Source organism: Colius striatus, chromosome 6, assembly GCF_028858725.1.
Source record: "Colius striatus isolate bColStr4 chromosome 6, bColStr4.1.hap1, whole genome shotgun sequence".
Taxonomy (NCBI): Eukaryota; Metazoa; Chordata; class Aves; order Coliiformes; family Coliidae; genus Colius; species Colius striatus.
Window position 1 is genome coordinate 21,663,168 of NC_084764.1, and position 15,365 is coordinate 21,678,532.

At 44.0% G+C, this 15,365-nt stretch overlaps 1 protein-coding gene across 5 annotated transcripts in view; it reads right to left on the reverse strand.

The window, feature by feature from the left end:
* AREL1 (apoptosis resistant E3 ubiquitin protein ligase 1) overlaps nucleotides 1-15,365 on the reverse strand; it is a 36,297-nt gene that overhangs the window by 12,102 nt on the left and 8,830 nt on the right. For 3 of the 5 annotated variants that reach the window (XM_061998855.1, XM_061998856.1, XM_061998854.1), the window contains exons 5-20: nucleotides 14,589-14,826; nucleotides 13,519-13,688; nucleotides 13,260-13,440; nucleotides 12,228-12,475; nucleotides 10,443-10,520; nucleotides 9,795-9,936; nucleotides 9,265-9,386; nucleotides 7,174-7,249; nucleotides 6,738-6,847; nucleotides 6,050-6,229; nucleotides 5,772-5,897; nucleotides 5,472-5,601; nucleotides 5,319-5,377; nucleotides 5,044-5,133; nucleotides 3,980-4,155; nucleotides 691-3,799 (exon numbers count right to left, since the gene is read on the reverse strand). In XM_061998855.1, coding sequence (XP_061854839.1) covers nucleotides 3,697-3,799; nucleotides 3,980-4,155; nucleotides 5,044-5,133; nucleotides 5,319-5,377; nucleotides 5,472-5,601; nucleotides 5,772-5,897; nucleotides 6,050-6,229; nucleotides 6,738-6,847; nucleotides 7,174-7,249; nucleotides 9,265-9,386; nucleotides 9,795-9,936; nucleotides 10,443-10,520; nucleotides 12,228-12,475; nucleotides 13,260-13,440; nucleotides 13,519-13,688; nucleotides 14,589-14,826 — 2,229 coding nt within the window. In that variant the 3' untranslated portion in view covers nucleotides 691-3,696. Of the gene's footprint in view, nucleotides 1-690; nucleotides 3,800-3,979; nucleotides 4,156-5,043; nucleotides 5,134-5,318; nucleotides 5,378-5,471; nucleotides 5,602-5,771; nucleotides 5,898-6,049; nucleotides 6,230-6,737; nucleotides 6,848-7,173; nucleotides 7,250-9,264; nucleotides 9,387-9,794; nucleotides 9,937-10,442; nucleotides 10,521-12,227; nucleotides 12,476-13,259; nucleotides 13,441-13,518; nucleotides 13,689-14,588; nucleotides 14,827-15,365 lie in introns of those variants that run through there. The other 2 variants (XR_009818981.1, XM_061998857.1) reach the window with 2 other exon arrangements.

Consider the following 15,365-nt stretch of genomic DNA (forward strand, 5'->3'; position numbering starts at 1 on the left):
CTTCTTTAGCTAGTGCTCGAGTCTTGAACGCCAAAATCAAGGTAAGCTGCTAGTTTCATGGTATGAGAGATTATCTGCTTAGTTATATGGTGGAGCACTTACAGCCAGCCAATGCAATGCTGGCTGAAGATGGGCTAAATCTTTGTACAGCCCAGAAAACAGTGTTTGCATCATTTTACAGGCAGTAATGCTAATGGCACAGAATCATGTTGCAGAATCTTCAAGTTTTAAACTTATGATTTCAATCCTTAACCTATTAAAAAAATGCAAGGAAAACCAGTGATAAATTTAAAGCTTTTTGTTAGAGCTGGGAACTGTACTGCACAAACAGTACAAATAGCTGCAGCTCAGAGTCGGGTAATATATAGTGAAACGAAAAAGAAATTGCACCAACCACATTAATTTACAATAAGAGTCTTTAAAATACGTTCTGGCATTACCCTCTGCTCCAGTCCATTTTCCAGCCTACCGCAGAGGCCCCACGGTAGGCTGCAAGCCCCAGCCCAGAGACCTGCCTCTTCCCGGAAGCTCATTGCTGGTGAGCTCAGTCGGGCATCCGGAAAGGTTGCAGGAGAACCATTCTCCCCTCTCCTGCAGCAGACCTCAGTGATTCACCCAAAGACCTGGAGAGGTCCCTTGCACCCAAGACAGCACTAACCAGCCTCCAAAGAATGCTGAGCTGAGAAGGCAGCATTTTTAAAATATTTTATTTATTATACAAACTATTTACAAAATCAGCTACTACAACCACAGGCTTCCAAATTTTGGCTGAACTCTGCCAGAAATTCACCAGAGGGAACTAGGATTTGACCTCTATCATCCATAGGCCCTGGTTTCTAAAAACATGCCACAAGACCTGCAGATGCAGGCTGAAGCCAGGCCCTCTGCACCTCAAAGCAGCTTCAGGAAACACGGAACCCATCTGAGATGATACCAGGCTCCTAAAGATTTCTACAGAAGGGCCTCTATTAAGTGGGAATAAATAAAGGGTAAAAAGAAAAGTAACGAGCCTCTGCCAGAAGTAACATACAGTATAAGTGACCAAAGCACATCCCCGTTGCCAGCGTGAAGAGCAGCATAAAAAGTGACTGTACTGGGAAAGGGTATAAAGCTAGAGACAAGTTTAGAAACATTGTGATGGATCTCAGGAGCGTGGGACTAGCTAGGGGCCTGCAGAAACAATGGGGATGGGTTTAGCTGACTAAGAGCACCCATCACAGTTCCGACTGCACTTGTGTTAAGAAGAAAGTCCTTGGCATCTGCACAGCTGCTGCGAAGCATGGGGTGCTGGCTGCAATGCAATGAGAAGCATTTAGGAGCTCTTTCCAGCAGAGGAAGACTGCCCAATGTCCAGCTACTGCATTCCCAGAGTGTAAGAGTCCAGCTCAACAGAAGAAGGGAGAAGATTCCTGAGGAAGATGTCCCTGGCAGAGTTGGCCCATAGTTTCAAGGCTGGACATATCTTCAACAAATGAGACTGCAAGACAAGGCTGCAACTTGGGAAAAGCACCAAGCTGCACCTCCCAACAAACAGGAGTTAAGCTGAGCACTGCCACCTCCTCTCAGTCCCTGGAGACAGCAGTGAAGCGGTAACATGCAAAACACAAGAGCTGTAACTCTACTGCCATGTAAATAAAACGGTATCATACTCTCCACCCAAAGGAGGTCCGGATCTTGCAGAATGAAGCCTGCACTAAAAAACGGAGCACAGCCACTACCAAAGTGATCTGTCAGAGGGCAGTGGTGGCAACTCTCAAGCTGGCAGCTTCCTGGCACCTCGGATACCAGTGAGGGGATGAATTCACAAGGCAAAGAAGTCCCCCTGAGTAGTCTCAATGCTCAGCCGGCTGCTTTTTGGCACCAAAATGGCTTTTTTTTCTCTGTACAGGAGACTTTTACAGGCCAAGAATGGCTAAGATGGTGCCTTAAAAATATTTTCTGCATAAAAAATGTTTCTGGCAAATTCCCAACTAAGCTATACAGGAAAAGCCCACAGTTACCTTAAAGTATCCTCATTGTGCAGATCTGCCCAGATCAGCCTGAGGAGAGCAAAAGGGGACTGAAGAGGATGATGCAACTTTTTATCTAATAAGTTGTTCTAAAATTAGCTCAGGGATGCCAGGCTGAGACACTATTCTGAAAGAAATCCAGTGATCTAATGAAAGCTTACACTGCAGGTAGCAGCAATGCAGGGTTCTCACACTTCGATTCTTGCATGTCTTTGACTCCTGACCTGAGAGGAGGGACTGCTGAGAACTTAAAAGGCCTCATTCACGGAGATACCCAAATTCTCCTTCCCTTTATTTCCCCAGGAAGGGCTGAATCAGCTGCCAACAACAACACACCCTAATCATAAACTCACTACTCACACCCATCTGCCCACTCTTCTCCCCACAAGCCAGACAATGGTGAGTGCAGGCCATTGAGTGCTCACTTGAGTGACGTTCCAGTTAATATTTTGTGCTGGAAAGCCAGCAGTACTGAATGGAACGGAAAGAAAGGAGAGCTGAAAAATGAAGGTAAACAGAGTGGGAGGACGGAAAGCCAGCTGCTCTCCAGGCACCAGCACCCCTCTGGAAACTGCCTGAAATGCAGTAGAGAAAGAGAAGCCTCAGGCTGCGGCATGATAGAGGTAGAAGCCAAGACCCTGTGGGATGCTGGGGTGGAGGTACCACGTTCTGCCCAGTGCCATCACCCCAACAAGAAATGCAAGCCTAGTGCCCGCTGTAGCTGCTTACTGACCTGCCACTGTTACTACAGAACATACATACCCTGAAGGTGAATGTGGGACAGGCATTGGTGCTCAGCACTGAGGGATCACACTCATGCCCATACTCTCTCTCTTGAGGAACAGAAAAGGAGGCAAGGGCATGGGACATCTTCCTGTGCAACATCAACTGTCAGAAACATTCAATGGAGGAGAAACTCCTCTTTCAGTTCATTTACAGAGGCTCATTACCAGCCACGGCCGGAGAAGGACGCTTCTGCTGCTGGACCCTGGCGGAGGTAGTACAGGATCACTGTCAGGGTCAGCACTTGTGCTCCAATGAGATTGTTCTCTCCTTTGGGTTACTCCCTCCAGTGGATACTGCCCGTTTTAATCTGTGGCACAGGTGACAGCAGCATCCAGTGCAAGATGGAGAAGGAGAACCAGAAACCCTTCTGAGTCAGATGGACAATCCTATACTCCCCATGAGTCAGTGAGGGGAGCCATCAGGGAGCATCACTGGGGGAGCTGAGCCAAGACATAGAAAGTTACTAAGGCTTCCTGTGAGACAGGTTTCCAGCAGAACTCCATGCTGGTCTTCCTTCTTCTTCCCAGAGAGCTATGACAGAGGCAGCTCAGCAGATCTCCTGCACCTCACTAACTTCTGCTTATGAACATCTTCTCACAGAAGGATGGGTATACAGGGTGCACGGTTCTCAAGTGCAATACCTCCTTGATGAATACATCACAGTCCCTTTGCTGTTTCACACTAAACCAAAGGGAAAATGAGGGAATAAGAAAAGATGAGCTCTTGATGACATATTTGGGATACGGAAAGGCCACATGACATCTTCTATATTATAAATTTCTTTACATGGAGTTTTTGCTCTGCTTCCATTGCCCGTGTGAGGGGAAGAACAAGCAGAGGACTGAACCCAGGTCTTGCCACAAAAAGCCAGGAGGTTATGTGGTCTCCTGGAAAAGGGAAATCACAGCATGCCAAAGCCCTCACAGCCCTCATTGATAGCTAGCTGCAGCATCTTGTGCACTTCTTCATAGGAGTCATAAGTAGGGAGGCACAGCTGGTTAAAACTGTAAAACAAAAGAAAACTTTCATTCAGACTAGATCCAAGAGGGGACCATCCCCATCAGCTGCTTTTAGATTGGCTCACACTCGCACCACACACGTCATACACTGCTTGCCCACCACAGCTTGCTGGTGTCACTCCCAAAAGCACAGTGCAGAAAGTCCTAGCACCCCAGGATACTTGCCAAGTGTGGGCTGTTGGCAAAGTATTGTGAGTTGGAGCTGCAATGATCTGGAAAGATGGACAGAGGGCAGCAAACCCTCCGGGGGGCAGCTGGGAGGAACCAGTTGTGAACTGCAAGAGCCTGGCCAGCTCTTCCTGTGTGAAACTGGACACCACGGTCCAAAACCACCTCATGACCTGTTAAGAAACAGAAAAGGTAAAGCTAGGTCAGCCAAGCAAATCAAATAAGCACACAAGTAAGTTGCAGAAAGATCAGCCAACTGCCCTTGCAAGCAAGTGCTCTATTAATAGTCAGATTTTATTTTGTTTTACCGGATGAAACAGAGGCAAGGATTACAGAGTTTATTCCTAACAGTTGAGATGTTCTATGCTACTATCTCCCACCAGAACTCTCCCTTAAAGCAGAAAGGCTTCTGCTCTCCCTGCAGGGATTTTATTTTCAGAAATATCTGCAGAGGCAATGAGGTAGTTCTACAGTGTATCTCATTTGCTTCTTGCACTACGCTAACCTTTAACTTGTTCACATCCTCTGGTATTTCCTTGGGAAGGCAGAAGCATCCCAGTGTTTACAGCTAGAAGCTTTTACTCCCAACCTCTTTTCATCTTGAGTGTTTTGGCAGCTTCCATTATTTTTCTAAATGGAACTGCTGTCATTCCCATATTCTTCCCATTGGGAAAGGCAGTGAGGGATGGGAGCAACTACAGGGTACACATTTAGGCTACTACATCAGTAGTCTTTACCACAGCACTAAATTCAAACATTCCTTGTGGGCTGCAATCTCAATCTCCAAACATCCCTTCAAGATAAGCCTATCACCATGAATGTCTTCAGCAGCAGTACGTCCCACCAACTCCTCCCGATTCCCTGATGAATTTTTCTTAATTAGTGCTTTGTTGAATTTTTTTAATAAAGCCACTGCTGCTGATTTTTCACCTGCTGGTAACCTCTACTCAGCCAGGCTGAAAGACCTCCCTAGGGGGAAGCATTACTTCACAATGCGTGCAGCCCTACTCCTCACTCCAAAATCTTCCAGTTTGTCTTCTGGAGGGACCCCTTTTTCTTACCTTCTCACGGAAGTGCCAAGACCCTCCTACCACTACAGCATGTGCCTTGAAGTCACAGACACTGATATCTCCAGTACCACACATAAGCAACTGAAAGGCAAGAGACTGCAGTCAGAAAGTGCCCTGGAAACAAGGCAACAGCTACTGTGCAAACAACAAATGTTTAAAATGCTTAGAGAAGAAGCATTTTGGCTTTATTCCAGATCCAGGAAGCGCTTCAGTTGTCAGGGAGGAAGTGGACTAAGGGTAGACATGCTTAGAGATGTAGTAATTACCTCAAGCTCATTCTCATCAAAAATAGCCAGGAGGTTCTCAGGAACTAACTCATTAAGACCTGGAAGATAAGAGGAGAGAAGTGCCTCAAGTGCTATCCTCCCACTCCTGGCACATAAATGCAGAAAGGTGCAGGGAGCAGACAGCATCATTACCTTTCAGGAAGTGATCCACCTCCTCTCTAACCTGACTGGCCAGTCTGTACTGCGCAAGCAGATTCAAATACAAGATTTTGTTTTCATTGGTCACTGGTAATTGAGCCCCTCCTGCCACCAGTTCTACCACCTGAAAATGGGAGAACACTTGAAGTGTGACCAGCAGCGTCCCCTAAACCTGAACTCCCAACCACCCAGAGTAAGCTCAACCTTCTGGAGCACACAGGAGAGTTCTCAGCCTGCCCTGCTACAGGCAGAAGGAGTTAAAACTATCCTACCTTCTGGAATTGCCTCTCTCACCTTCTCCAGCTGTCCTGTTTTGCTATACTTCTCTTCAGCAAAGACCAGATCCATCTCACTCACATCATTGTTAAGTATGAAACAAACTTTGGATTTATAGAATTCTGGGTCATCCGTTTCAAAATACTGTGCGAAGGAGAAAGAAGACAGAGACATGGAGGGAGGCAAAAAACCCAACATACATCATTCAACAGGACTCTGGATCTGCTTCTGATACACCCACGTTCAGCCTCCCCCCAGACCAACAAAGACTTCACACAAGGTTGGGAAGCTTTTACCTTGTAATGCATACGAAGTCCTATGATCTGAGCCAGGAAGGATCGGGTGAAGCGAGCTCGGACCAGCTGTTTGTAAGCACCTCCCAGAGATGACTCGTACAGACACTTCCCTACCAGGCGGCCAGCAAACTCATACACTTTGAGGCGCAAATACGTTGGACGCCCTGGATTTGGATGCACCTGCAAAGAGGAAGCAAGAGGAAATATCCAAGTACCAGACAAGACTAGTATAAATAATGGAATCAGTTCAAGTCACTGCATCTCAGGATGCCTCAGGAGCTTTAGAGTAATATCCTCAAAGCAATAGAAGTAAAATGCCTGATCCTGCCCAAGAATAATACAAAATGTTTCATGTGCACAAGCCAGAAACTGTACAAAAGCAGAAATGGATTCTGAAACATTCAGACTCAACAAAACATCTAGACACTTTGATGCCACCTCCTCTTGCCCAGAAATCCAGCCTTCCTTGTTGACTGGCCACCCTCTGTTGTGCATCCAGCCAATTCTTTGACACTTCAATGGGTTTAGATTAATCAAAGATTAGTTAAGCAAAGCTCTGAGAAAGGGTTTAGAAGTAAGCTAAAGAATGTGTAAGGCAGCACACCACTTAGAGGAAACAGCATTATTTCACCATCAGTATGTCAATGCATATATTTCTGGGCATTCAGCATAGGCACTGCAGACTCACCAAGGCCTGGTTGTTATCACTGAAACGAGTGAAGAGCTGATTGGTGGTATCGAATAATGCCTTACAGATGAGCTCAAACCACTCTCTGCGTGGACCTCCCCAGTCCAGAGCTACAAGATAAAACAAGTTTGGTCACACGCACACTGGTTGGTACAATTGACAAGATAGCCCACCCCAGTGAACAGCTCTGTAGACAGGGATTCCAGAACTCTAGGTTCTGCTCTCAAACTGAGTCCTAGTATTTTTTAATTGGGCCTCACATCCCTCTGTAAAATTGGGATAGAATAGCACCAGCAGGATAATTCACTAACATCGGTGGCTTTCCAGCCCTTTCTCGCAAAGGACGGACATGCTACAAGAAACTCAAATTTCAGACTAAAACTTCACCATCATTTCTTTCACTTCCTCCTCAAAATATATTCACAGTATGACTCACCTTCCTCATCCTGAAAAATCACTTCAAAGTTTTTGCTCCAGTCAGAAACAGAAAAATTTCGTGTTGCTTTAAAAGACTGAAAAAAAAAAGAAAAAAGATAGCAGCAGCCACTCCTGCCTGGCACTCCATAACCAACACACAAACCTGCACATCTGCATGGGCAATTTAAGCCACACAAGCCAATAAATAGCCTAGTACTCTGAAATGAGGATTAGGAACTCCTAAGGTCTAATTCTAATTTGTCCAAAGCCACAGAATCCTATTCCTCCCTTTCTATTATGAGACACGTTATCCACATAAATACAGCTCATGATAGAAACCAGTGTGAGGTGTTGGCACAGCACAGATACAGCCCTCTCAAGGCTGCAATGCAGTATCATTTAAAATATTAAAATGCCTGTGGGAAGGAGCAATTTCTATAAAGCACTCCCAGCCCACGAGGTATATTTTTAAAAAGGAACATTTCAGAGAGCATTAGAAAAATAGCTTGAAGGGTTCACTGAGTTCATGCTTAAAGCAAGTCACAATGCAAAAAAGTAACAAAATATTTCAAGTGTCTAGAACTCCTGTGTCCCAATTCTGGATTCCAATCAAAGAAAGTTTTAAAGCTATGCAGCAGTCCTCAGTCATACAGGTTTGGCTTAGCTCTTCCTCAAAGAGGTTCAAGCATCATATTAGTCACACCTCTGGGCTAAACACACTGGTCACATTCATTGTGCCTGTCAGCCTTGGACACTAAAGCTTACATTTATTATTATGGCACTCAATTTATTTTGTCTTACTGGGCTGTAACACCAGCGTTCACAACAGTGCACAAATTTCCAAAATACCAGAAAAAGAGTGTAATGGAAATATTGTTTAGAAGTGAAGCCATTTTTTAGTAAGCTATTAACCAAAACACAATCTCAAAGGCTGCAAGCTCATACCTTCAGAAAATATTCCAATACACAGATTTGCTGAGTGTAAACCAGGGGAGACCCCAGCCACTCCTGTTTTCTCCAGAAATATTCTTTTCCATCTTTATAACATCACTGTTGTGAAATACATGTGGAAACAATAAGCCAGGATAACTGTCTGCCCTGCATACATGGTATTTAGAGTGGCAGTTAAGAATCATAGAATGGTAGGGGTTGGAAGGGACCTTTAGAGATCATCTAGTCCAATCCCCCTGCCAAAGCAGGTCCACCTAGATCAGGTCACACAGGAACACGTCCAGGTGGGTCTTGAAGACCTCCAAGGAAGGAGACTCCACACCCTCCCTGGGGAGTCTGTGCCAGGGCTCCCTCATTAAGTGTACTATATGAATGATTTAAGTTCAATTTTGGAAATAGATCAAGTCAGAAACAGTGAAGACTAACTCAAGGACTCTAAAGAATATTTTATCACCACACATGCATGCAGCATGCACTTGTCCTAACAGCTTATCTCACTGAATTGCTCCGTACCAGAAAAACGGTAGATAAAGACTCAGGAGCTCTAGGTTTTGCTCGCAAATCTGGTCCAGGTAGATGGGCCTGAGGTTCCAATTTAGAGTGGGGACACAATAGCACCAGCAGATTTCCTGCTTTTACAGGCTACCCTAGACATCTCTCTAGGCTTCATTTACTCTGCAACAAGTTCCTTGAAAATGTATCAGAGATGAACTTCCTGTCTTCCTGGCTGTAGAGAAGAAACACATCCCACAAAATACTAAAACTGAAGAGAAGAGTTACCTTGAGATTAATTCTAGTTTTCCTTTTTCCCTTCTCAAGCTGTCTGCTGGTATCTGCCTTGAAACAGAAGGCCTAAACATTTTTAGTGTGGTTGCCCTAGCACATGGCAGTTTGGATTCCTTCAGGCGCTGAGCGGAAGAAAAAGGATAGAGGAAGCATTGGGCTTGAGGGTGACAGAGCAGTGGCACAGGCTGCCCAGAGGGGTTGTGGAGTCTCCTTCCTTGAAGGTCTTCAAGACCCGCCTGGACATGTTCCCATGCAACCTGATCTAGGTGAACCTGCTGCTGCAGGGGGGTTGGACTAGATGATCGCTAAAGGTCTCTTCCATCCCCTACCATTCTGTTATTCTATGATTAAGCCAAGGGACCTCTACACTCACCGACTCCAGCAGACAGTGCCGGCTGACCTTCAGCGTGACCTTCGAATGAGATCTTTTCATATGGACTTGACGCAGCTCTCGCTGGAAAAAGTTCACTTTGTCCTGGAAAGTCTCTGAGCCTCCTGAAAATAGTGACAGTTTGTGTCAGGCCTGAGTTGTCAGCATCTTGAACATCTAGTAGGCATTCCCTAAATCTAACTGCACAGGTCAGCTTTACAGTCCGAGGATTAATTTATTGCAGCAAGGTTTGGAGACGGAACTCTAAAGGCAGCTTGCAGCTAGTCTTGCTGACATTTAGATGTTTAAATGTGTGCTTTCAAAGGGCCTGACAACAAAGCTAAACTGAAAAGGAACAGCTGGCATGATGAAATACATTCACTGGAAGCCCCAACAGGAACAGAACATGAGACTCCAGGAATCAGAGTTCTCATCAGAGGTTATTCAGTACTGGCAATCTTCATTCCCCAGGGAAACTAGCAGACTCAAGTGTCAACTTCCTGACTGCTGTACCCACTTCACCCCCACTTTACCTATGTTTTTATGTAGAGAGCGAATGAAAGTGGCTGCCAGGATGTTCCTCTCCTTGCAGCTGAGCTCCACAGGAGGTTGGATCCCATCATCCACCACCAGTGTCAGTAATTTGTGCACAGGGTCAGGACCAAGGTATGAAAACTAGTAGCAAGTAGCAAAAAAGATGCAAGATAGGGTAAACCCATCACGCAGAAGGCACAGTATGTTCAGCAGATAAAGCAACACCACCTGCACTCTAAGACTTTCTCTGCTCTCTCCTGCAGATGCAGTTAACAGGAACACTATTTCAAGCATTCACATTTCAGTTTGGAGGCTGCTTTAAAGTTCACGCCCCAGCCTTGGGACACAATCACAGCATTTTAGCAAGCTTATGAGGAAAATAAACAAGAGAAATGCAAAAGGAGTCAAGGTTTTTGCCTAGCATTGTGACAAAAAGCAGGAAGAAGTAATACAACTAGCTCTTATTCATAAAATATTAAGAGAATTTAGGCACTGAGAGGGAACTTCAGAGTTAAATTTTATGCAATAAAATGTTGCTCTGGGAGTGAAAGCCCTTCTCTTCAAAAGGAAATATCAGACTGGCATTCAAAAGTACCACAAACTAAGAATATGGAGCTGCAGTGACAGATACATGAAAAGACACTCACCTTTGTGCCAGGACATACTCTAAAAGTGAAAAGTCGCCACGGAATGATCTTCAGGTAAAATTCTTTCACTGAGAATTGCTGAGTAATCACAAGGAAAAGAAAATGTTAGAGGTCAGACATCTGTTAAGGGTTGTCCCTGAAGTATGAGGCACAGGACAGATCCATAAGGCCAAGATGCTTCCTCCAACCCCAGGGATGAGTTTCTGCAACATTTGGTGACAAAGTCATCTGGCAAAACACATAAAAACCTTTAAAGCCGTACAGAACTGTAAGCAACTTGTCAGTAACACTTTGCTGTATGCATTTACAATGCATATGGGATCCCAGCATGACACAGATTTTACATCAGTAAGCCACTGTGTTCAGCAGATCACCAGTCTAATTGGAAGGTATTGTTAAGTCCACTTGAGAGGTTGAATTCAGGACAGGACTGCAATGCATTGACAAAAAGGTTTTGGAAAAAGTCACAGTAACAACATCATTGCTACTACTCCCTAATTCTCACAACTATTTCAAACAACTTTTAAAAAGCACTTGCAATTGCTAAATCCAGGAGATTTGTGGAAGTTTCTTCTTAGTTTTTTATTTCTGTCAAAACAGAATCAGTACTAACTAGAACAGCTGCCTTCTGGAGAGCAAGCTAAGATGAGATTTTAGCATCTTAAGACAAAATACAAACCCATTTCCTGCACAAGTCTATCCCAGCTGCCACAACTGAAAAAAGTGCTAAGCAGTATTTATATAGAGACCAAGCAAGTGTGAACACCAACCCCTTAAAGATAAAACAGCATAGTAACAATTATTTGCTGTACAGGACAAATGTTCTACATAGCTACAGACATACCCAGGGATACAATTACACAGGCATCAGAATCATATTAACAACTTGGGTGCCTAAAGGGAACCTGCAGCAATAGTCACTTCTGGGGACCTTTACCAGGCAAATGCAATTAAAAAAAGAAAAGAGTTTAACAGTCCAGAACAATACCCCAAGGGTGAAAGGAAGTTGAGTTCACAGAGATCCAGCACTCAATCCCAAAGTCAGTTCTCAGGGCCACATGCATTAGAGATTTAGAAATCTCTAGCAACACCCCTGGTCCTGTAACAGTTTCACACCTCCTTCTCTGATGGGAAAGCAATTCCTGATTTTCACTTTGATATTTATTCGCTACATTTTTCAGAATTCATTCAGATCAACACATTAATAAAGTGAATTTAAATTTATTAATAGATTTAGTGCAATTTTCTTTCTACACTCCCTGAATGCTTGTAGGCAAGAAATAAGGGGTAATAGTTTCTGCTAACACATTCTTCTTATAAGAGAATCCCGAGTTTCTCCTTTACTTGCTTGAATCCTGCTTCTTCTACTTAAATTTTCCTCTGACCAGTTTTTTGCTTTTCTTTTCCATGAAACATTCAAGAAACTGAACAAAGGCAAAACCTGAGACTCAGTAAGTTTCAATCTACAGGTACAAGAAAGGTGAAGGTTAGACCCGATCAGAGCAAATTAGAGGCAAACAGAATATCTATGGAACGATCAGTGAGAAAACTCCCAACAGGCTTTGGATCAGACCTAGAAAGACACAAGGAGTCCTAAAACTTCAAAGAGCATTTCAAAGTTATTCTCAGTCATGTTTGCTCCACGTTTTCTGTCTAGCTTTAGGCAAATCTTGTAACCAAATCTGAGGCACTTAAATTGAAGCTAAGACATAGGGCACAAGGAAATTCTTGGGTTGCAGTGTACTTCAAACATGCACTCCAGAGTGGTAACTTTGTGATACCTACCTTAGGTGACACATAGCAGTATACTTTTTTAGGTTTCTTCACTTTCTCAGGGGTTTGACTGTCAGAGGGAGAATCTTCATCTTCATCCTCAGTTGCAGTAGAAGGACGGCGCTGGGAGGAGCTCAGTTGTGCTGGTGGAAGTTGCCACTGACTGTTGGTGTAACTGGGAGCATCATAAAGGTAGGCTTCAAAGTAAATACTGACACCTGAGGTGGACACATTGCGTTCTACAATGTTCTTTTCATTCTCTGGGGGAAAGAGATGCAAGAGAGTTGTGTATGCCTTAATGGAGACCAGGATCAAAAAGTAACAAATCCACAGACCACCACCGAATTAGTTACTGTGATTTTAAAGAAAAGGTTACACATCCAAAGGAAAACCTAGCCAAGTGAAACTCCAAAGAGAATCCAGGAATGGGATGAAAAGATTTCAAGACAGCAGTTCATCTGTCCTGGCTTCAGACTGGTGACTGGTTGAAGAAGAAAATGAAAAAGGCATTGAAGGTTGGACTAGATGATCTCTAAAGGTCCCTTTCAACCCCTACCATTCTATGATTCTAAGATAATTATACAGAACCTCTCTCTGAGAGCACTCACAGCCACACCACAGACTGGCTCACTCCTGAAGAAACCAGGATTATGAAATTGTAAAAAAGCACGTGGGTTACATGCAGTGTGCTTCATCCATATAGCTTAACATCCAATACACGACTGGCCCACTTCCAGTATGGCTCAGATGTAAAGTACTAGCAAGCAAGAAAAACTGCCTAATTTCAGAAGTAAACCTCCCACGATAAGGGGGAAAAAAACCACATGTGCTTTTAACTGACAACGGAACAGAGAGTATCAACCTTCAGAGATGATCTCAGCAGCGAATTCATTTACCTTAGCATTTTTAAATCAACAGGCATTCCTTAAGCAATTAAGCATGGCTAGTCTGCAGGGAAGCCACATTTAGATCTGCTACATGAGTGCACAAAACACCTTGTAAAAGGACACCTGGGGAATGAATACTGAATAGCTCTTGACTCACCACTTAGAACAATGATGTCAAAGTCACCATTGCTTATGGGCTGGTTCTGGTAGGAGATGCAGGCGTGGAAACAGCCCCTACAGTGCAAGGTGAGTCGGAAGAACACTTCACAAGTCTGCCGATTGGATACCACAGATTTCTCAAACACAACGCCAGAGCTCTCTTCCTCTTGAGGACCCAGCTAAACAGAAGACAAATTAATAAAGGGGGCTCTTGAGCTCACCTGAAGTCAAGCAGCAAGAGATGAAGTTGCACTCACCTCATAGATGGAGAGGTTGTAATTGTGCTCATCTATCAGGGACACAGAATTGCTGGTGGGATTGTCATATTCGTCTCTGGGAGCTATCTGCAGAGTGTGCTGCTGCCCACAGGTCAGCACCAGAGTGGAGAAATGGCAGACAATTTTTGTTTTGGAGGGAACCACCATCCCTGAAGCAAACAACAACAGTTTAGAGCTGAACAAATACCAAAGTGAAGTTAAAAAAGCAAACAAAAAAGCAACTCAGGGTACAATGCCCTTGAAACTGGATCAAATCTATACGTAGGCTATTCCCCTACACTCAAATCCCAAAAGTATCTGAGCACTGAAATACATAGTGTCATCCATAGGGTTTGCTTTGAGTCAGGAACTTAGTAGTGATAAAGCAAATCTAGTTACTAGCCCTCTACAGAATGCAGTTTCCACCATTCTAACCTTCAGCTCCAGAACTTGCTCCCACGATCAGAGGGCATCCAAGGAAACCTGCAAACTCAGCTTTGTATCTATTCACAATGCAATGGAAGAGAGGTATTTTCATATATATGAAATATAAAAGATGCTGATTGGAGTAAAAAAAAAAACCAAAAGTAGAAGGAAACAAATTTAAAATGAATAAAAAGGAAATGCTTTTTAAAAAGCTTATAATCAAAGGTATCAAATGCTCCAGTAGCTTAAAGAAAGAGTAGGGCATTTGAAAGAGGAAGAGTCAAATGACAGCATTTCCAATTCAGATAGAAATAATCCAGTGCTTTCACAAAAGGCATTCTCTGACTAGTGGATGGATCATGCAGAAGTTACTAGAAAACACAGAATGTAACACAAGTGGTTAGGAAGATTAAGCAGCACTAATGACTTATTCTGTAAGGCAGTTCCTGTTTTGACATGTACTGAAAGTCAAAAGTATGTTTTAGTCGTGGGTCTATTCTTGGGATCTACACATGGCAAGAGGAGATGGTGAAGGGTAACCCTCTCCCTGTCACCTACCTATTTTAGCCGGCATCACGTTTACCTAACTGTCTCCAATACCTCCAATTCTATTTTGTCTCATTACAGGGTCACTTAGACCTTACCTGGCTGGAACACTTTGTAGTAGGGGCTGTAGGCCACATTCAAGCCACCAAGTTTTACAGTGATCTCGTATCTCCCAGCCCTGCGCACAGTGAAGGCCACTTTCACCACATTGGAATTAGGCTCCTGAAGAACTTCCTGGGTTACAGGAATATCAATTGATAGCTCCACATGGCAGATGTGAACTCGCAGCCCCACAGGCCGGTGAGCAGGGAAGGGTTGCCCATTTTTATAGAATAACTGCATGGAAAATGGAGAAGCTCAGGTCAGCAAAAATACGCAGTGCACAGAGAAAGAAAGTTGCCTTGGTGAAACAAGGGCAAGAACCCCAGCTCAGCAAAAGAAACAAAATTAACAGCCAGCTCTGTCACACAGGCTGTGTTCTCCAAAGCAAACAGGGCACAAGTGGCCTCATTCTCTTTTTGTGAGATTTGTAGAACTGCCCTGAAAAGAACATGCCTCTAGGCATGTTTCTTCTCTGCACTGTTAGTGCAATACAGAAGCAGAAACCAAGAGAGCCCACAACTGAAAAAGAAAAGCAAAGGCACATCAGTTTGGAGAAACAAGCAAATCTTATCCGTTTGCACAGCTAAGCTCTGCAAAAAGGTCTCACCAATCTGTTACAGAAAATAGTGTGGAGAAGATGCTGACCTAAGGAGCTGACCCAGTCTGTACTAATAAGAAACATCAGCGTGAGAACAACATGTTAGACAAAATCACAGGCAGCTCAATCACAGAGGTGTTCTTCTGCCGGACAATTTCAGAAGGTAACATGCCTC